The following is a 23,248-nucleotide window of genomic DNA, read 5'->3' as shown; positions in this document are numbered from 1 at the left end:
AAAAACAAAACAAAAAACAAAAAAACATCAAAAATCAATATGATTGGATCTCTGGTCCATCCATCTATCTTCTGACCCACTTGCTCCCTTTCAGGATCGTGGGATGAATCACTCGTTTTAAGTTAAAAGTGTCACATTTGTCATTTGGTTCCTCTACAGTATATCCAACTGGAACACCCGCAGTAAAATAATTTCTATGTTGATAGAAAACTGGAACTACAAAGAACTAAAACACCCCCCAATAACTGAAATATTCTAGTGTAGACAATGCATCTAAGAGGTGTTTAACTATGAATGCGTTGATCCGTGTTTTGTCATCACACATTTCTTGGAGTTAATACAGTGTATTTTGCTAGTAGGGCAGGGATATGTCTCCCTGTTTATGTGACAGCTGATTGTGCGACTTCCTTTGATGCACCCCCCACCTCCCCCGCAGCACCCCCCGTGCTACATTTCTTTGTTAAGTTTGCTGAGAGTGCTGGATCCATCGTCACCCTTTTTTGTCTGTATCCTCCTCACACAAAACGTACGCACACACAATTGACTGTGTTTACATATAGACACGCCTGTTCTGTTTGTTTGTGCCCTTCTTCCATGAATTCTGTAGCTGGCTTCACAGCATCACCTAAAAAAAACACGGCACAAATGGTACAAATGGGACTCACAATGACTAAGAAGTCACAAGTCTGAAAATGTCCTCGCACAAAAGAAAAGGAATCCTCAATGCTGATGTTTGGCTTCACCCCCCAAATTATAAGAGTTTTTAGTGGTGGGGATTAAGAAGGTGGCAGATTGGAGTCTGCAGCTAAATCACCATGGTGAAAACCTTGCTTCCAGCTGACACCAGACTATTCACATCCCCCAAACCAGCCAATTTCCTGCTTTCTGTCATGCTGCAGCACAGTAGAGCCTCCACTAGTGAAATGACTTTTTTCCTTATAGCCTTTTTCACAAATTTGTTCTGCATATTGTAAAAACATTATAAAAAAGTGAGGAATTGTGAATGGAAAACCCCTTATATATAATATGTGACCTTTTCAGTTAACTGTAAAACTATATGTCCTTGTCCCGCATTAGAATAAATGATAAATGGAGAAATCCCATAAAGGTAAAATATTGATTAATTAAACCTCTTTGTTTTTTTTTACAATTGATTATGAAAAATATGTTGCAGATTGAAACAGAGATAAAGGCTTTTCTATTTCTGACACACAGGTGCCATTTAAAAAGTGGGTTCTGGCCATGCATCGTGACCCCTGACTGAGCAGGGCAGTCATATTGTGGAGCTCAGAAGTGCAGTGTCGCTTGATTGCAGGGGGAGTGTCTGTTTGCTCGTGTTTCTGTCAGTTAACACTAATCTGCCTGATCTACATCTCAAAGTCACTCAGGTCCCCACATGCAAATAAACACACTCAGAGCAGCTTCATCACTGCATATACAGGGTGGGAGGGATCAGCTGCAATTTTATCTGCACACCTTTGCGTCTTGAAGGCCTACAGGTCCTGGAGAGATTGCAGCTGATTATCTTCTCTCCAGAGTGGATGATACAGATGTTACCATACAGTGGTGATCACACTCTTTTCATTATATCCATGTCTTCTAAGGCTATTAAATAAATAGTCTCAGCTCAAGTCCAAAACTTGCTTTGGGCATCCATCTTGGATTATGTGCTCGCTAGCGGGTCATCGACAGGATGAGCATGCGCCAAACGACCAGAGTTAATCTAAAGCGGAATAAACCTATACAAGATTGAGGAATTATTTAATTACAAATTCAAATCAGAATACCTAAAAATTAGGTTATGTATATAACCCCGGTTCTACGAGTAATATGAATGAGATGTCTCACTATGGGATATACGCCTTTGCGTCATTCACAGAAGCCCTTACTCATAAAGCCAACCTGATTGGCTGGTGAAATGTATTCATCCACCGCAGGTAGTCCGGCCCCCTATAAGTAGGGTGGGCAGTGAATACAAACCTCTTCTCACTCAGGTAAAAAGAAGGGTTGTCTTTGTCTATTTCATAACATTCGTTTCAATGTCTCACAAGTTGATTATTGTAGCTCCAGTATTGGAGACAAGCTTATCGCATGCTACACCAACATCAGCATCAGCAACTGTGCGCCCTGAGGAGCCGTTAACGGTGGAGACAAGACCAGGGGCTTCCTGGGAAGGCAGAGGCACAGGACCTTGTCGTTTTTTTTGTTTTTTTTTTTGCCTCGCAGCGCGGCTGCATTGAGGCTAGCGCTGAGCCAAAGACACCTTCCGGGACCACAGGCATGTCCAGGATGTCCTCCTTCTCTACCTCGGAAAGGCTTGTCAGGTCGAGCCAGCTCCTGGAGGACCATGTCCCACAACACTCTTCCTGTGGCCTGGACCGCACAGCGCTGGACCCGGAGGCACAGGTCGGTGACCACTGACATCTCCTCCCAGCAGGTCGGGTCCTGAGTCGAGCCAAAGTCATCACAGAGCCCTGCCAAGAGGACGTCCAGAGCCCTGGTTGAAAGTGCTGAAGCTTTTAAGGCGCGCCTCCGACAGGGCAGACTGCAGACGATCAGACTTCCAAGGCAGGTTTGGTTTCTGGGGAGAAATAACAGGAGCCCGAGGGAGCAGGTGTGCAGCAACCAGTGGCTGTACCAAAGGCATGCGGCGCAGGCCCAGGCCCTCCATGTTGTGTCAGTTCAGGGAAGAAATGCCTGGCACAGCGCCCCTGTTAGTAAACGGCTGGTCCTTCCAGGAGCGCACCACCTCATCCAACAGCTCTGGAAAAATGGGGAGCAGCTACCTTGCCATACAATTGGTTGGGGGAGTCGCTTCCCCTCATACCGGGACCTGGTCGCCTCCGTCACTACCATGGGCTACGCGATGGAGAGGCAGGCGGCAGAGCACCTGCAGACCTCCAACATGTCCGTGGCAGGGAGGGGAGAAGCCAGAGTGCTTCCTTCCACTCCCTCCATGGAGGCGGCAAAGGTGGTGGGCTCTTCAGCCCACACCGGGGTCACAAAGGTGGTGTCATTATTTTAGATGAGGAGGTCCGAGGTCACTTCATCATTGTACCCACAGTCCAAATCAAGAATATTGTGTCCAGACGGAGGAACAAGGGCTCAAGGATTCGGCGCCAAGAGGGGGAGGGAGGCATCCCTCCTACGCCAGGCTGCCTGCAGAGGCTCTTCATAGTAAAGGCCATGCAGCGGGGGCATGAACCGGGGGCGTCCAGGGCACCTGGAGCAGACCTGGTGCGTGTCACGCTCCAAAATCTTCTTCCCACACCTGCAGAGGCGAGCCCCTGAGCCCTCAGCTCCTCCGGTGTGATATTGCTCTCCATCCTTCCTGGCTGTGCTTGGGTGCAGCAGGAAGATGAAGCTAGCAAGCACTAGCATGTGGCTGCTAGCCACTAAGCTAGTGGAGGCCGACAACCAGGGTCTGGCCACCGCGTGGGGTTGCGAGAGCGGTGTGGTGACCGAGCCGTTGACTGGGGTGCTGGGTCCGGTACTCGGTTGTGGTGGGGTAAAGTTGAATGAACAGATGGAGAACCGAGCTCGAGACAGGCCATGGGGGGTGTCGAAGCGGCAAATTTTCCGGGGGGGGGGCGGAAAAAGCACTGGTTGACCTAAAAATCTGAGGTAGAGTCCACCTGTGGACAGTTGAGCTGCTGCTGCGAGAAGCTTACTGATGAGAAGATGTTTTTGAATGCCATTGTATTCACCACCCACCCTACTTACAGTATAGGGGGCAGGACTACCTGTGGCAGCTGATTATATTTCACCAACCAATCAGTTTGGCTTCATGAGAAAGGGCTTCTGTGAATATGACGTGGAGGCGTATATCCCATAGTGAGACATCGAAACGAATGTTATGAAATTCAACTGGTATTTGGGATCAACATGTCTAACGTTATGAATGAACTTACCCCACAGCCCAAGGCATGTAAATGCATCCATGACCAATGTTTGTGCAAGAGCCACTTCTCCAAACCCAGGTGCCACCCTGGCCTTGAAAGTGCAGCCAGGTTGGCAGCAACAACAAGAGCATCCCCACAAGGCCAACACAGTCCGGAGAGACTCTGCAAAGCGACAGCCAGCAACACTCCACAATGCCCCCCAAAGGGACACCACCCCGACACGCCCGACCGCACCACCCCGAGGTATTTGTGCTCTATGCGGTGACCCAGCTATCAACATAGTGAACGGCCCCCCACCCGAAAGAGATACTTTCCTAATCCCTGTGTGAATGTGTGTGTTTAGTGAATGTATGAGGTGCAATTAAAAGAAAGGGGATGGGGGGAGCGGTGCTCCCCACCCAACTTTCGTGTACATATGTGTATGTGGTGCATTATCTCCGGAGCGTAGAGGCAGCGGTCATACTCTTCGGGGGGTGGTGTGTTAAGGTGTGTTTAAAATTGGATTGTGTATATGTGAGTTTTATGGATCAAATAACGAGATGTTGATATTCTACTTGGTCACTTTCTCACTTAAAATGCTTTCAAAACTTTCAGTAGTGGTGAATCAACGTTGTTGTTTAGCCTCATTTTGCTTCCATTTTTTGTCATTGTAAGTCTTTTTGAGAAACTTGGAAGTATGCTTAAGTGGGAACAGTCATCCTCCTATTCATATTATATATATATACATATATATATATATATATATATATATATATATATATATATATATATATATATATATATGCAATATGCAATGAAGGGGAAAAAAATGTTTTGTTTTTTTTTTTTTTCAAAATATTGTATCGATCTTTTGAACCCAAAATTTCACATCTTATTGTATTGTAAACTCAGTGTATCTCCCCACCTCTAATGGCTACTAATTTACATTAAGAGAAACTTAATGCCAAAAATCAATGTACGTCTTGCACATTAGGTATACATGTTCAGGAAAAAAACATCTACACCCAAGTGCAGCAAAATTATTGTGTGTGTGTGTGTGTGTGTGTGTGTGTGTGTGTGTGTGTGTGTGTGTGTGTGTGTGTGTGTGTGTGTGTGTGTGTGTGTGTGTGTGTGTGTGTGTGTGCGTCATGTATTTGTCTGTGACATTGAGTGTGCGGCTTTGCAAACAGACATACCTGGACTAGTAAACAGGTGCTGCTGGAGCAGCTGAGGATGAGGACACGGGGCGTCTCCACAAAGGCTGATCAAAGAGGAATATCCCTCAGCTGTCATCTCTGCTGCTTGATTTATGTCTTGTTTTAAAAGCAGTGATTAGATATCCACACATTTCTCCACAGTGAGATACACAGGTAACATTCAGAATATTTATGCCAGCGCAAATGAATTTTCATCTTTTTCTCTGAGCCCAAATCCTATAAAAGAGGCCAAATTGTTCTGTCATCCATGCTTCACATTTGGAAAACCAGTCTGAGCTGCAAAAACACATCACATCAGCTCAATTAGCTACAGAGTCCAAAAAGCTAAAAATCCTGGCACAGCAGCAAACCAGTCGAATCAAATTAAATCAAAAAATTCCTCAAAGGTTTGATGTTGTTTCAACGATGGTGATTAGAAGACAACACTTTTTCTTTGTCAGTGTATCATAAGCAAGTTCTGACTGCTGGCTGATAGAACAGGATGAAGAAAGTGGAAGAGCATGTGGGTGACAGCATTTGTCCTGGTGGGGTTTTGGATCGTGTGGTTCTAACTCATCAGTCTGAGTCACACAGCTGTGTTGATACTCCTGGCTTAGTCTAAATCTAATGTGTCTTTACATGTAATAGCAGCAGGAAAAAATTAGTTGCTTGATTCTGCTGAGACACAATACTTGTCTGATAAGTTGTGATCTGATAAGAGCTACACTTTTTAAAACATAAATACAGCTGAGTGTGAATTAGAAAACGTCTTGCCAGCACTACGTTGCCCTTGCTCTGAGGAAGATTTTTCCCTTTGAAGCGAAGGGAAGAGGAGAAGTAAATCCTGCTTGGCTGAAGAAGCCCTGGAGGGGGGCGGTAACTGTCATTTATATTTACAGCCTTCCCAGACACCTCAGGGGCTGTTCTCCAGGTGGCCTCTGTTGAAGCCTTCTGAAGCACTCACACCTTTTTTTTTCTTTGCAATTTGAAGTATCAATAGACAGTGGCTGACTTTGATTCAGCCACATAGAGGTTGTGAGTCATTTTGACTGTTAGAACGGGTTGGGTTGACGCTGAAACTTGAATGGCCTCAGGGATAAAGCAGTACTACACTTTTGAAACTTTATTAGACTACCCTTAGTTTTAAACTCAGCGTTTCTCTTTTTGGGGATGCAGGCAAAACCTTTGAAAAAAAAGAGAGAGTGAAGTAGAAAACTCATAATCTGGAGCTAAACTAAACCTTTTACTTATGCAGCCATTCATTTTTATGTTTAGTTGTCTGAAATAATCTGATGGATAATGTTTTCTTAGTGCTTTGTTTAATACACAACAATGTCATTCTCTCACTTCAGTCTATATGTAGTTGCTTTTCATCTAACCCAGATGTATTTTAAGAAATGTTGCAATGCTCTGCTGATAAGAAGATTAGTGATGACAGATATTCTGTGATTTGGTTTTTGAAATCCTCATTTCAAAGACAATCCCTTTAACTGTCTAATCTGGTCCCGAATGAGAGTTGGATTATTGTAAATCTCCTTCATTGATATGCACCAAAACATAAAACGCAGCTAGAGAGAAGCAAAATTAAGAGACATTATAAATAGACTAAAATAAAGTTACCAAGAAAAAAATCACTTAAGAAAAACTATTTATGATGTACAAGCATTTATAAAAGGCGGCGAGGAAGCGTAGAATTCATCAACACATAATTAAATATCAAATTCAAGCCACTGAGATTAAAAGCATTGAAACCTTTGTTTGCGCAAACAAGATTTTGAACATTATTTACATGTATTAACTTTTTATGAGACCGCTGCTGCCTCCTCAGCCATGCCTCTCATGACAAACATTAAACTGGTTATACAGCAAAGGAATAAGTAAACCTCACACAGCACAATGTCAACACCGTAACAACATAAACCCTATAGTAATAAGCACCATTGGCAAACAGAGTATTTGTTTTTAAAATGAAGTTGAATTGTAGCACATGTACTGCATGTACCCGTGTTTTTTGCTGAATATGTTAACCATACTGTCAATAAAAGCCTTTTCAGTAGCTGCAGGTTGTTGTAAATGCATACTGTAACCTTGGAGGAAATTAACTATTTTAAACTCATATAAGAAAATCACAAAATCTACCAGTGCAGCAGCCAGCAGGTGCATGTGGTCAGAGCTAGCAGGTGAACAGACTCTCAAAAAAAAAAAAATACAATTTATTCTATCTATATCTAAATTATGTCTATATATTATCTGCATAAATTTGAGCTTCTTAGTTGAAATAGCAACGATTTGTTTTGCGTTTTCTGTTTATTTACATAGATGAACATCACAGTGCAGCAGAAAGCTGCAGAACCTTACTTCAGATTGCGGAAACAGTGCTCCATGCTAGAAAACCTACCAGAGCTGCTGTGTATGTTGCCAATATACTGTTTTCAAACACTTCTATACAACCTGGCTTTTCATAATTACAGATAATGTCAAAATGACATGTGTGTATGTGTTTAGGCTTGCTGGTCGGTCATAGAATCACAGTGACATCTGATGGGGTAAGACAGACTCCTCCCTTTTCTTGAGGCAGGATGAACCCCTGTACACTAGAGTCTACAAAGATTGTTCTCTTACTGTGTTTTCAGAAATCAGTCCAATCCAATGGTGAAAAAGGAACTCAGCTGTGTTCATACATTTAGTGATAGAGAAACACACATTTCTTAACATGTGAATCATAAAACAATGGGGTTAAAAAGGTTCAAGGTTATGAAATATTTGATACAAGATACGATAACATCCGCTGGCCAAAATACATGATATTTATCAAACAGTGAAGGCACTAATAGGTATGAGACAATTCACTTTCAGCTGTAACAGCTTTAAAGCTTTAGACAGTTCAATCTTGCATTAAATACCTTTGTTATATTCAAATTGTCTCAGTAAATTAAAGTAGATAACAAAGGCAGTTTTTTTGTGATATAGAATTATCATCATAATTTACATAATAAATCATTCCACCACAACTGATATTGAACATTGAATACTGGAAAAATCAGAGACGTTCACATTTTGTAATAGCATTGTATGTATTAATTTATGAATCTTACCTATTAACTCAATCAAATCAAATCAAATTCAACACTGTTACATAAGAATAACTTGTCAATATTATAATCATAAACATAAAATACTGATTCAAAATGTTTGTGACGCAATGAGGCTTCACTCAGGGAATGAAATGATTTTACACATACAGTAGTGATAAAAATGACTAAGACATGGTGTCGCCATGCTTTTGCTTCATAAGTGCAATACTGTGTTGATCCGCCTGCTTCGAGAGCATCAATCCTACTTATACTGTAAATCAGATTCTTAAAAATGCAGTGCCTGAACACCATTGAACCATACTGCACATCACAGGAGTGTACCACTTGTTTAGTTTTACCCCATAATCAGAGTACAGTATCAAAAAAGTCCCTCTTCACTGTCTGGTTCAATTACAAACAAGTACATTATTCAGCACGGGAAGGTCAATCAATGGTTTAGATTTTTTTATAGGATGTATTAACATGCAAATCATAACATGGAGATCAAATGCAGAAATGTTGTATTAGCTGAGAAATACCGTATTAGCTGTGGGATTCTATCAACTTTCAGAAAACACAGTAACAGAGTGGCCCGTAAGACATTTAAATAACAAAAGGAAAACTGCAAAAACATTTAAAACTAAAACGTTTTATTTATTTTTCTATTAATTCTCAACTTTTTTTTAGAAATATATACAAACATTTTGTTGTCCTATAAAACGGCAAAGACAAAACCACAAAACCGCTTTGTAGAAATAACTTTTCAATTTTGAGTGCTTAATTAATTTATGGCATGGATTTGCCTCACAAAGGGTAGATTGTAAGGTTTCAAACGCTTTTCAACAGCTGCTCTCAGTCCAGAGCAAACATATATGACACTGAACCGATTTCCATTAAAAAAGCCTACAAACACAACACTTGTCCTTCCGACCATTTGCCTCCATTGTCTTTGGGGTCCTTTCATAGTCTGTAATGTGTCACTAAATGCACAAGTGTCTTTTTAGCCGGCAAGGGAAACATCTATTGCACATAATTCAAGTAATAACCCCACGGCATATCCGAATGGTTTATTCCACTTGTTTTGTCTCGAGAACAATGCAATGTTTTACCTCGACCAAATTCTCGAAGGATAAGTGAATCCAGAAGTAGGAAAAAAAAACAAAAACAGCTTTTGTTTTCTGGCATGGCTCAAGGTATATAACAGACTAAATACTTTGTATATCTTCAATGCATAAATAAAACATGGACCATGATTATTCAAAAAGCACTCCGTTCTTTTCTGAGATAGATTTGGGGATTCAAAAGTATTTTGTACAAGGAGAGCTAGCTCACACACATGTTGGAGGAGGTCGTGTTGGCTCGTACTTCGTGGCGTTCCCTTTGAGGGATGGATGAGGTTTAATGTAAGGCCTGCTGCTGGTGAACACACTGGCAGCCTTCCTCCTTGTCCTCTTCTTCATCTTCCTGCTGAACACATTTTGCCATGACTGCAATGTCTTTGAGGTCCAGATCCACATACCGCTGGTGATGCCCACCACAAGCAGCATGAAAATCTTCACCATGAAGATCTCAACAGCGGGAATGGAAGTCCTCATGACACACTCCTCTGACTCTGGCCTGCTGCCATCCACACACTTCTGTTCGCCTGCCAGAATTTGCCAGTAGTCCATGTTGAGCCTCTCATAGAAATAGCAGGCAATGACGCAGGTGGCTGGGACCGTGTACAGCACAGAGAAGACCCCAATTCGAACCATGAGCTTTTCAAGTTTGTCTGTGTTTTCTCCCTCTGTTTTCATTATCTTACGGATGTTAAAAAGGGCCACAAAGCCAGACAGAAGGAAGGAGGTGCCGATGATGAGGTAGCAGGAAAGAGGAATGAGTACGAAGCCCGTGAGAGCTTTGACGTCCATGCTGCCCACGTAGCACACACCTGTCAGTTCATCCCCAGCCACCTTCCTCATCACCAGGATCATGATGGTTTTCACGGCGGGGATGGCCCACGCTGCCAGGTGGAAGTAGCTGCTGTTAGCCTCAATGGCCTCATGACCCCACTTCTTCCCAGCAGCCAGAAACCATGTGAGGGTCAGAATAACCCACCACAGGGAGCTGGCCATGCCAAAATAATACAAGATGAGGAACACAATGGTGCAGCCAGTGCTCTCCAGACCCTCCTGGATAATATACTGGACTCCGTTGTCTCTGTCACAGGCTATTCTGTCAGCACCTACAAAAAGACAAATGAGGTAGCCAACAGAGTAAACACAGTAGGACATGGAGAGGAAGATAATGGGCCTCTCAGGGTATTTGAATCGTTGTGGGTCAATGAGAAAGGTGAGCACAGTGAAGGCGCTGGAGACAAAGCACAGGATTGACCAGATGGCCATCCACACCAGGGAGAACCGCTTGTCCCCCTGACTCCAGAACACATCCACTTTGGGGTAGCATTTGGGTGCACACGACGCACTCTTCTCCACAAAGTGAAACTTTCCAGGGTTGCTGCATGCCAGCTTGCTGCTGCTGTCCTTCATCTGCAGGTCCTGCCCGCTCAGAGGCCGCTGTGGCCTGAAGTCAGGAGGCTGCGTGTGGGAGACTTTGGGAGGTTCATCTGAGCCGTTGTTGGGGGCCTCCATGCACAGGTTGTTTGGGTCGTTTTTAGTGGGCAAACGAGAGCAGTCCAAAGAATCAGGCCAGGGGAACTTAAACTGCACCAATATTGGGGAGCACTTTTGCTTCACCTGCTCACACATCACCCTGCATGCTGGGATTGGGTTAGACACCTGCTCGGTGCACATGGGAGCATACAGTGAGCATAGGAAGAACTTGAGATGACTGTGGCAGCCATACTGGATCAGGGTGGCAAACTCCTGCAGCTTTATTGCAGCCTCTTTTTGGTCATCGTGACCCATAAGGTTTGGCATGCGGGTCATGTTGTAGCCAATGTCTTTGCACTGAGGAATAGTGATGTGCTGACATCTCCCCTCGCCGGACCAGTCAGGGTCTATTGAGCTGATGGCAGATGCTCCACAGCTCCAAAGCACCAGCAGTGCAGTGATCCAGCTCAGTCCAGCAGCTCCACACATGGTTTCTGACTAATTTACGAGATAATTCCGCACACAAATTATTTCCTTCATCCAAGTCAGGGAAGGAGTCAATAAAGAGAAAACTTACTTAAAAATCTCCAGCATTTAGAGGTTAATACTGTAATAAAAGCACCACTAAGGTTTCGAAAAAGCTTCCCAGGAGGAAGCGCGCCGTCTGGTCCATCCTATCACCCTCTGAAGTTGCTGGAGTTCAGTCCTTGTCAGCGCACAAAGCAGAGAGTGCTGGAGAAGCACACTGTGTTGGATCCCAAAGTCTCACCCGTGTTTTTCACCGTTTCATGTCACTTCTCTGCGCAGAGTCCGTCTCCGTGCGCAAACTTGGAAAAAAGCAAAACAATTAAAATCCTTTGCGCGCGGGGATCGCTGCGCGTTCACCGTCACAAGCATCTGATCACTGATCAAAAGGTGCACGAAAATCCTCCATGAACGTGTGTGAGAAGCTCAGCGCTGTTCCTTCTGTCTGCAGGCTGTTGCTTGACTGAGCTGGTCGGAGCCTCCGTCCCGGTCTAACCTGCCAAAAGATCCGCCTTCAAAGACAGCTGCTTTGCATAAGAAAGATGACACTGACAGGCGGATTATATTCAAATCGTGCGGAACTGCACTTTCAGAAAGGACTCACTCGCTGCAAACTTCCTTTTCAGTGGTTGTTTGTGTTCATCTACAGATTTCAAGACGGACACAGTTCACAGAATCTCCCAGTATTTTTTGCACAATCTGAAAACTCACAAAAGACCTAGAACTCTGCAAACACAGCTTTAATGTTTAAACTTTCTCTAGCCTAATACGAGGAACATTCAAAGGGTTTTCACTGGATCCCTTTCACCTCCTTTGATTTTATTTATGTATTTATTCATTTATTTATGAACTACATTTGAACAGAAAACAAGAATAAAAAATATCCTACAACACTCTCAATATGTGCAGATTCTGGCTCTCATCCTAATCATTTATTACAAACATGCTGCAACACAGAACTATATCGTTTAGTCCCAGGAATGGCTAAACTTTAGTTATCAGAATTATTTTATATGTTTTGCTTTATATGAGGAATTTCTCAATTTTTCTTACTTTGAATCTTCTCTGGTCCCTTAAGTGAGTATTTATATATTTATAGTTTGACATACTGGATGTATTTTAGATTACTGCCTTGAGGCCTTCAGAATCATTCATTTCAATCCTCTCATTTTCTTTCTTTGGTCCCTTAAACTCTTTTTTGAAGTTAGTATAGGCTTCTCTCAAATCTATACCATGTTTTGACTTTAGTTACTGAATGCTTTTCTCCATTAATTAGTTGTAAATGTTTAAAAAAAATAATTACTGTATAGTAGCTAGAATTTTCTTTTATGTCCTACTTGGAAGCAAATGGAGCCATTTGTACCCCCTTAACAAGTGAGTTTGACACCTCAAGTCTAATGAAATAGTGTGCTAGAAATTAAGTTTTTTTTTTGTTTGTTTTAAAAAAATTCTGAAATTTTAGTCATACTTAAAGCATTTTAGCTCACAACATCTTCAGAGAGTCTGAAAATATTAATTTGGAGCCATGTAGACTTCTTTGTAACAGATGCAGAAGTGCAATTAAACCATAATTTTTTATACATTTTCAACCTATAATAATTACATTTTTAAGCACTGGGTCCTTACCCAAGCCTGCACAAAAAACAGTAATATGTGTGTCAATCCATACAACAACTGTTATCTCATTTAGTGGTTCATTTGATTTTTTTGTTTTTATTATTATTTTTTACAGGAGGTAATTTTAAGACAAAGGCAGTGAAGTAGAAGGGAAAATCAACAGGAAGAACCCTCCAGCAGAACCAGATTTAAAGGTGTGGCATCAGCCCTTTTGATGTAATAAACAATAGTGAGAACAACGTAAGTCATCACAAGATGGCTAGACTGGAAACCACAGTTATGAATAGACCCACTGGAACTTGTTTTGTTTTTTACATCAGTTAGTTTGGTTTGTATATGAGCTCATGTATGCGATTTGGTTGAGCTTCTTTCCTTAGTGATTGAGGGATCTTTGTCCACCTCCATGCAAAAATATTGGACATATTTCAGATGTTTTAAGGCTTGTTTCGGTTGTTCCAGCCAATATTCTTAGGGTGAGTTTCATCAACACCTTGCAGTCATGTCCTGCCGTTTTACAATGATGGAAGTAATCCATCAAACAAATAAAAAGGGTAAATACATTTGTCACCTTGGAAGTGTTGATATTGTTCCTTTGTTAAACCCTGAAAAATGTGCTTAAATCAATAAATCAGGTTATTTGATTTCCTCATAGTAATAGATGTACCACACACTAGGAACCCGATTTGTTAGTATTTTATGAAAATGTCTATAGCAGTCAAACATTTTGAATCTATGCTGAATTAATCAGTAAACAAAACTAGAAAATTAAGCATGATTGGGAGACAGTTTTCAAGAAACATGATTCATTATTTATATTCCTTTTCCATCTCGTGTACTAGGATAATAAAATTATATTTACCACATAAACCAAAATTACATTAGTAAATGTAGCAGTTTTGGTAATTTAAGGTCAAGGATTATTTTGCGATAGACACATTATTTATTAAAAAGCACAAGTACCGGTAAGTAACTCATCGATCAGAGCAAAATCATTTCTTAAAACATAGAAGAAGTTTTTGATAATTTACATTTGTAAATCTGGAACACATGGCTTGGTCTCCAATATTAGACTTACTTGCATGCTTTAAATATTTTAAAATAACAATTGCAGAATAAGTTGTTGATTGTACAGAAAGCTACTATGGATTGCAACTTGGGTTCAACGAATGGTGGGACAATTGTTTAGGTTTGATGGACATGTGAAGAGGCTGTCATAATCAGATAATAATCAAGCACTTCCAAAGCAGCAAAACAAATAATACATGCTCACATTTATTATATTTTATAACTGTTCGGGGACATGATAATCAAACAATACTGCAGAATCATCCAGAAACGTCTGGTCAGTTTTGACAGTTTTTATAAGCATCTCAAAATGCAATAAACATTGATAATTAAATACAGCTGATACACATTTGAACCAAAAACCAAAAAGTTGGCAAAATAAAGCTCTATGTTTTTCTTAAAAAAAAAAAATTAAAAAAAAAAGATCTTTCCAAAAGGAATTTGTAGTGTTGCATATAAATAAAACATCTGATTAACTCTATTTTGTGTGATTTTAAATGTTGTAAGTTGGTAATTTGTTCATGTTTCATTACTTAATATATCGGTAATGAACGATGAATTCTGTATAAGCCTTTTCACACTCGCACTGGTTCAGTTCTCGCGTATGAGGTCAAAGGTCAAGAGGTATAAACTCGCCATAGCTGACGGTGTAAACAGCGAGTATTAGAGAGATAATGTCATTTCTTCCCTGCATTGATTCTTCAAAAAAAAAATTGCGGAAACGTGGTATCAGTCTCCAAGGTAGAAATGCCGAGTTAGCTGCTAAAGCTAATGCTGAACGTAAGCTAAATATTCAGGTTTTTCCTGGCTTTTCAACAGTGATCAATCAGCTAAACAGTGCTGTTTCACTTATCGGCCTGTCCATCTTGTACACTTCCTCAAAATTTGTAAAATAATAGAACTCCTACTGTCCTTTTCACACTCGGAAATCTCGCTTTACCATCAACCAATACACTTTACAGTTGTTAAAACAACCACAAAAGTAAAAAAACAAAACCAAAAAACAATAAGGGTAAATACAGAAAATACAGGAATAGGAAGCAGAAAAGGTCGGTTGCTTTGATACTGCTTCTCTCATCGGTTTTACAAAAGTGCTCGGATATGTGCATCATTCCTGGGTAGAGTCCAAATTCCGCCCGCTGGAGACCCAGCTAGTCGGTGTTTTCGTCAACCAGGGGTCACCTATGTGCTGAGCTGCTCCCATCGGTTTTTAAAAACGCTTGGATCGGCCGTAAGTGACATCAGTGGGAAAATATGGACACAATGATTAAACAAATGATACTGTCATATAACCAGATAGTAGAAGGAGAGAAAAACTGACTTATATTGGTTTTGCATGTAGGAGCAAGTGTGCGTGCGTGTGTGCGCGTGCATGTGTGTGTGTGCGCTCGTGGGTGTGTATGTTAGTGTAGGGTGGTTAGGCCTCACTCATGTTACCTTGTAAACATTTTATAGAGGTAAGATTTAAAGCCAGGCCTGGCTGTGCTCTACATCATGGGGGAAATACAGCTCACAAGTAAACAGTAGAGCTCTGAGTTCATCTTTACAACAGTCACTAAAGTGCTTTTAGAAGCATTTCAAAAATGTGTCCAGACGAGATGAGAAACCTGGCACTACCGTGCCTAAATGGTTTAAGTACAGCATATCTTAGCGGTGGCACTTCAGCTGTTAGTGCTCAGTGTGTACAGCAGGAGCATAAATGTATCGTGTGACTACCCTTATGAACACAATACCCTTATTTTGCAGCACATGTGCCATAAAATTCACACATCTAGCTGTTGGTCTCTGAGGAGCTTTGGTCTGCTCTTTAAAGAAGAAACATTTTGGTTATGGTTGGTAGTGTCTGTTAATAACTTTTTACAAGTTTATCAGCATATCTGCACAGCATTTAGGTGCTTTTGCAATCTCTGATTGACTGCTTTAGCAAATAGAGCTCTAAACGTTTGGAACTACGAAGGTTGAACTTGGCTACCAGTGAACTTGGTGGTTCATAGATTTTTTTGGATCACTTTTGATGCAAGACCAGAATTACACTGTTAGTTGAGAATCCATCCTCGCAACTCAATCTCAGAGGGAAATGTCACCCCGTCACAAAAATAATAGTTTCACTTGAGCATTACAAATAAATATTATGCCACATAAAATATGAGGAAATTGGGTTGCCATACACAAAAAAAATCAGTTCCTCACCAGCTCGCACTACCTCACACTTCATTCTTTTTTCATCATTATATCTTTTTTATTATTAATCTAATAAGTGTAATCAGTGTGCTTTGTTATATTTGACACTAGTGCAGTGCCTGTAGGATGTATGTCTTGCCATAGAAAAGTGGGAGGTTAAGTAGCTTTTTCATGGATGATTTACATGGGAGCTTTGATTCCTCTTTAATTCAGAATAAAAGTTAAATCTTCTTTAAAGTGACCTTGAAAACACTTAATTCCTAATGGAAATTTAATTCTGAATTAAACACAAAAAATGGTGATCAAAGCCAGCAAAGGGTCAATCCACAGTGATGATGTCATCAGTTCTATTATTTCATAAAATTGCCAACTCCCACTGGACAATTTTATGAAGTAATTCATGAACGGTATCACTGCAGTCCAAACTAGTCTGACGTTGCACACCCTTTTAACCAAGCAGCAGCCATGTTGAAAGTCTCAGGTCAGTAGGATCCTGATGCGTTGAGATATTTGAGGAACACACAAAGAGACAGAAAGGGTTCCTTGCTTTATAGATCGAAGACAGATAGATAGATAGATAGATAGATAGATAGATAGATAGATAGATAGACAGATAGACAGATAGATAGATAGATAGATAGATAGATAGATAGATAGATAGATAGATAGATAGATAGATAGACAGATAGACAGATAGATAGATAGATAGATAGATAGATAGATAGATAGATAGATTATTAAAATAATTTGTATCAAAGGGGAACTACAAAGCCCAACTTTCTTATTAGAGCCTATGGACAGCAGGCTTTAACCACATTATTTTCCCATTAATTGTTCAACTTAAATAGTCATTTACTGTATGGTGACCAAACATCCTTTTTTATAATACATTTTTTACACCCGATTCAATTTCATATACTTATACACATTTAACGTTCTATATTTTTTAATAGAAAATAACCCCAAAAAATAGACCACCATCCTAACATAATGCAGTTGGTCACAAACCACTGTTATATTCTGCAAGAGCTGAGCTGACTTACTGTATAGTGAGCAACCTCTTAACATTACATTTTCTGACTTATTAGAGTGAAATTGTTATTATATTTGCAGCAATTATTTGGAACAATTGTAGTCAAATAGGGTTTTGTTATAATGCTGATCAGGTTTTACTAAATTCAAAACCTGGATTCACTGATACAGATATCACATGAAAAAGCTTATAGTTTTTTAAAGGTGGATTTTTTTTTTCTTCTTTCAATCACAGATGCATTAGATGATATAACTATTTCATTCACCAGATGTTGTCATTGTAAAATAGGACGAGTAGTAATCTCAGAGAAGCCGTTCATAACAAAGATTGGTCTGTGTATATTTCTAAGAGCAAGTCCAGAGGAAAATACTTTTTGTGGGACAAGAATAACATGGAGGTCTTTTTTCTTGTTCTAAACCTGACCAGATGCAGCATCAGCCAGCTTTTTGTATAAATTGACCCCTCACACAAAGATCAAGACAACAGCTGACATGCCTGCTCCTTCTCTCTGGACTTTATTATGTGTCTGAAATAGAACAAAGATAAATGACCGCTTTAATGTGATGAAGAAAAATGCTATATCATGCCTCTCCTCTGCCTTTAAAGGCTGTTTTATTCTCTGCTATGTTTTGAAAGAAGATCCTCACTTATGATCACTGCGTTTGGTGTAAAGAAGCTGACAAGATAAAAATGTCACAGTTGAATAGTAAGACCCGATCGAGTGGTTTGTTGTAAATCATTGGCTTTGCTCTGACCTTCTTGCTGTCTCTCTTTACTTCCTTCTCTTTCATAATTGTTTTGCTGGTAAATTTGTTTTTTTTTAAAAAAAAATAGGAAAAAAAGAGATAAATCATGCTTGCTTGATCTTTAGCAACTATAGTCTTTCTTTTGTAAACCCTTCTTGGATCCCCTTCTATATAAACCCCCTCCTATGGCTCATTCCTATTCACAAATGTGCACAACACACACACAAAAACGCACACGCACTCTGTCTCTGCAACTTTATCTCATCTGTACAACCACAACTGTGTAGCAAAGAAAAGCAGCATTGCCCCATCTCTGAGAAATCAGCAACTGTGAGATAATTCTGTAACTAATAAAGTGAAAGGGAGGGGCCTTTGATGGCTGGAGCTGAAAAGATATTTTATTTTGTGTGTGTGGGATTTGAGATGTGTGATTCTATGGAGCGAGCTCGCTCCCCTGCTGCTAGGCTCTGGCTGGAAGCTGGCCCCCCTCTGGCTAATGTTATGGAGAATCGGAGGAATTTTATGGCTGTCTTTTTCCTCAGCCCCCTTTTTTCTTTTGTTCCCCTTTGAAGAATGACTTTACACATTTTATTTACATATCTAACCATGGATGAAAGAAATGAAGGGTAAGGAGGCAAAGCCTCTTGGACTCTTTGGGGAATTTTGATCACTAAAAATGAGTTTAGGCTAATACATTTTGTTTGCGTATGCGGGAATTAGATCAAACATGCCACACTGATGGTGACATTTCTGAAATTGATACCATCAGTTCATTGATGAGAAACTTGATCTGCTTACACCAACTTACTATTAGTAGGAATAAGCATTGGATTTCAGTGTTAGGATGTACCTGCTTGTTGTTCCAACATGTGAGGTATGCAAAGGGAGAGATGGAGGACGTTTTGGACATGTTTGGCATTGTTGTCGGCGTTGAAAGGGCATGTTGATTAAACGTACGGGTGGGGTAGGCCTATAATCTTCTTAACCAAGGCCCTCCTCTACTCTTTCAGAGAGCACAATGAGAAGAAACAACACACTCAGTTGGAGGTGAGACTATTTGTCCGCATGCCCTGCACATTGTTCAGGGATCCTGTTTTCCCTCCTGATCACAAGCATTCAGCATTTAACTCAGGATGATCCTATTCAAAAACATCATCTGTTATTTTCTCTATGATTGCCACTCAAACTGTGTGAAGTTATTGATGCCAAATAAAACTAAAAAATAATCAGAAAGTCATTGTTTGTTTTTTGTGTGTAATATCATTTATTACGCTTTAATGGGAATTTTTCACTTTCCCCTAAAACTTTGAAAGAATATTCCCTTCATCACATATATTTTATTACCCTGTATGAATATTCATAAAGGGTCAGATGCTTCAATGTGAATCGATTTAAAAAAAATAAAAAATAAACTAATTAATTGCAAATCTGACTGTAACTAATCACCATTGCAAATTAATTGTAAATGACACTTAATTTAATAAACATAAGGTGAAATATGTAATTGCACAGTTGTTTTTTTCCCTTTTAATAACCAAGATACTTCATGATAATAAAGTGCACAAATAACTTTATTATAATGGTATATAACCATAGATTAAGAAACTTTTAGTGTCAGTATATGAAAGAACTGCAGAATAAATTGGAAGCTTGAACATTAAAAATGTTCAGAATACAAACTATTGCTCTTTTACGTTCAGCTGCTGAGGCTCAGCAGCCTATCCACATTACTGGAGGAGAGAACAGCTTTCTTTTTTTAACTACTATAATTATCATTATTATTATTTCAAATATTTTATCAATAACCCTGTTATTGTTCATAGTTGAGAAGTTTTGCACACAGGCTTCTGCAGAGTGACACCTTGTAAATTCACTCACAGTCAAAGCATACGGCTGCAGAATCAGTCCTCGAAGCCTTAAGGCTCGAACTTTCTCAGGCGGACACCCGCAAAACGGAGTCAGTGCGGAGTCTGCAAGGTGTCCGCCAGGGCAATTAAATGCAAAGCTCAGATTTTACGAGTGCGCGGATTTCTCCGCGTAGTTGGCGTCACACAAAACACTGCTCGGCATTGTATCGACCCGCATTCAATGTAACACCTGGCATTAAATCCACCTGGTGAAACAGAGCAGGAGAGATGAACGCTAGCTTAGAGGAGAGACTGGCAGATGAGCTACGACAGTGTAGCGACACCTTTAAAACAGGTCCCAGGAGTACAAGAAGCGCTAAGAATCTTGGGATATGTAGGATTTTAATGGAAACTAAATGATATACTGAGTTTATAGCTTTAGTTAGCGATAGCCTCTGTAACTTTGTTGTTGTTACATTGCCTAGACATTGATCCACTGCACTTTAACAGCAGTAGAGACCCCCTGATGAAGCCCTCCAGTATTTCATTCAATACCAGACCAGTAAATCACCATGACTGTGATGAGCAAGGTGTAATTATTTGACTTCAGTAACTTAAAAAGAAGCAGCAAACTGTTCCCACCAACAGCTGGTGAAAAACAGTTTTTCTCTGGTAAAGTCACGTAAAAACCCAATGTCAATATTTACAATTTTGTTGAATTCTTCTGCACAGTTCTTAAAAATATGTGATTAAAGAGCGCACTCTAAGTTCATATATAGAGAGAAGGAAAAAGTCAGGATAAAGTTTTATGGCCTGTGTTGGAGAAACACACTGATGGCAATAATATTACCCAAGGCCCTTGTGGGAGCACTTGAGTGTGAATTGCTAATCAGGAAGGCCTTCTCTGCTCTAATCCTTCTTTGAGTGGCCGGCCTGGAATCAGCGCGTCTGGGGAGACTCCCCACTGCTTCTGGCTCAGGAGGCTCCATTCAGTAGCACAGTCCTCATGTCCCATTCCCACAGTCCCCTCATACCGCGCAGCACAGACACATGTGCGTGCACGCACATGTGCACACACACACACACACACACAAACCACATATCCTGCTCTAACTAAATTAGATCAGACCCGTCCCTTTCTCCTCAGCAAGGCGCTGGTCTTTTCTCTGCCTGGTCATTTATCCTTCTCTTTTGTCTCTGCTTCAGAAAAGAGAAACAAATTCCCAAACATGTTCCTTCCTAAGAATGCGCTGGTTTGGAAAAGTACGAGGGAAGGGCAGTCATCTTCAGCGGACTATGGGTGATGCTATCTCACCGTCCCTTTGGTGTGATAGCACTAATGATGTGTGGGGGAGTAGGGAAGTGTGGTGGTGTTTTTAGCAGAACAGCGAGAACAACGCCAGCTGTGCATCATGTCAACTTGTTACCCTGCTGTAACAACGCTGAGTTGTTTCTGACAGCAAGACTAAAGATTTCTTTGTATCGGCCCCTCGTGAACATTGTCCAACATTCACCCTGCTAAGGCTTCAAATCCTCCCCTGACCATAGCTGAAACAATTATTCTGCTGAACAGGATGAGCACCACAGCGCCCAAGTATTTTAGAATTAGTTGTTTTGATTCCCTGTCCTATTATTTTTGTTGAAGCAGAAAGGGACAATGATGCATATAAGCAAAATAAAGGCTCAGTTGAAAGGTTCTTTTGTAGGAAAGCCTTTGTGGAGGCTTATGTCTCCTGGTTCAATGCGCAGCCGAGCTATCCCAAAAGCAGTAAATTGAGATCAAAGGAAAATTAAAGCTGACTCGTTCAAAGCAAGATAAAAATGTGTGAGCCTGCAGCAATATTTTCTCTATTGATTTCCTCCTTTGCTTGCACTCTGTGGGACTGTGCTGGCTGAGCTGTGCTCAGCGCCAACATTGGAGATCCCGAGGCTGCTGCAGGGAGAAAGGAAACGACTATCAATACAGACAGCAAAACATTGTCATACTGATCATGGATTCATGGATTTCAAAGCACACTTGAGATCTGAGTGATTGGAAAACATCTCGTCGCTGTCTAGATCTGTTTTCATTTAGCACTGTGACACCTACAAAAATAACAAGGAATTATATTGGTGTGAAAAGAAAGCATGGGCGTGCCTCTTCCATATGCTGTAATTAGCTGCATGTGAAGCAAAACAGGACATTCAAGTTTAGTGGATTGAATTTAAATGTTAAATTATTAACACTCCATTTCATTTTGCAAAAACACTTATGGGTTAAATAGGTGTTAATAACGTATGCAATAGTTATTATCTTTTTACAGTTCAGGCAAAATAGGCTTAGTTAAAGTATACCCAGAGGAGAGAATCCAGCTTTAATCAAAGATAACCCATTTTAGAGGTGATGTTAAACAATAACAACTGTAAACAAAAAACATTTGTTAGCTCAGCTTGAATCTAAGTAATTATGGGTAATTTGCCATCCCTCTGTATTTGTAGTGCAGGTTGTTAGTGTGGTGCAAAGGAATGAGCTAAGGTGCAGGTGATGATTCAGAGCAGCGTTTGAAGTCCTGGAAGGGATTGACAAGCCTTGCAGTGAAACCTGAACAGGTATGAAGACAAGCTGGAACAATCAGTGTCTGCTGACACCTCAAAGACAACTGTTTTTCACTCTCTTATAATTCTCCTTAAGGTATTCTACATTTTATGTATACAAGAACAAGGTCTGCTGGAAAATACAGGTTGAATTCCTTACACTCCACTTTCTGTTTTAGTGCAACACCTGGGCCAGCCCAGAGAAACATGAATCAAGTTGAGGAAAATGTCTTTAAATCTGCTTCAGATTTTGTTTCATAGCTGTAAGCAGTCTTACCTCATCTATGTAGCTTCCATCTCAGACAGAGGGATCACTGTATTTGTAGGCATTCCTCAGGCTCAAATATCAAAACAGCACTAAATAACCTGTCATTCTCATTTTCTAGAATGTAGACATTGCTGCAAGATCAAACTTTTTTTTTCGAGGGGTGGGGGGTGGGGGGTGGTAGTAGGATCGATGTGTGGTTTTAAAACTTCTAAAGTTGAAAGGTCATTTTATTGTATGTGAAATTATATGAAAGTAAAGGTAAAGTAGACCATGTATTTATGCAGTATATTATATATTAAGTCATATGGACACAAGTAATAGATACATCTATTTTAATATGTCATTATGCTTAGGGCACATTCAGACCAGCCCTGTTTTATCAAGTTAGAGTTTATTTCTTTCTATAGTTTGCTTCATTTGGTCAGATCTGAACGAGCCCTTTGAATGTGGAAAGGATTACAGAAGCAGATTCTAGTCCGCTCTGAAACAGTGGTCTCGGATTGCTTGCAATTATGCCCTGGTGCATATTAAGTAAAGATTGCTTTTGGGTTTACACATTTGATGAAACAGAATCACAGTAACTGTAGCAACATTGCATAAAGGTCTGTGACTCGCTCTGGGTAATGGGGAATTACTGTTAACTGCCGACA

The 23,248-nt window shown here is 40.4% G+C and overlaps 1 protein-coding gene across 1 annotated transcript; it reads right to left on the bottom strand.

Moving 5' to 3' along the window:
- Positions 1-8,780: 8,780 nt before the first annotated feature.
- fzd10 (frizzled class receptor 10) lies at positions 8,781-11,740 on the bottom strand. The gene has a single exon (XM_028458054.1). It carries the CDS (start codon positions 11,229-11,231, stop codon positions 9,480-9,482), a length of 1,752 nt encoding a protein of 583 aa, XP_028313855.1. The 5' UTR covers positions 11,232-11,740; the 3' UTR covers positions 8,781-9,479.
- Positions 11,741-23,248: the final 11,508 nt, after the last annotated feature.

Source organism: Gouania willdenowi, chromosome 9, assembly GCF_900634775.1.
Source record: "Gouania willdenowi chromosome 9, fGouWil2.1, whole genome shotgun sequence".
Taxonomy (NCBI): domain Eukaryota; kingdom Metazoa; phylum Chordata; class Actinopteri; order Blenniiformes; family Gobiesocidae; genus Gouania; species Gouania willdenowi.
The sequence above is the reverse complement of the archived record's forward strand: the minus strand, read 5'-3'. Positions and strand labels throughout refer to the sequence as shown.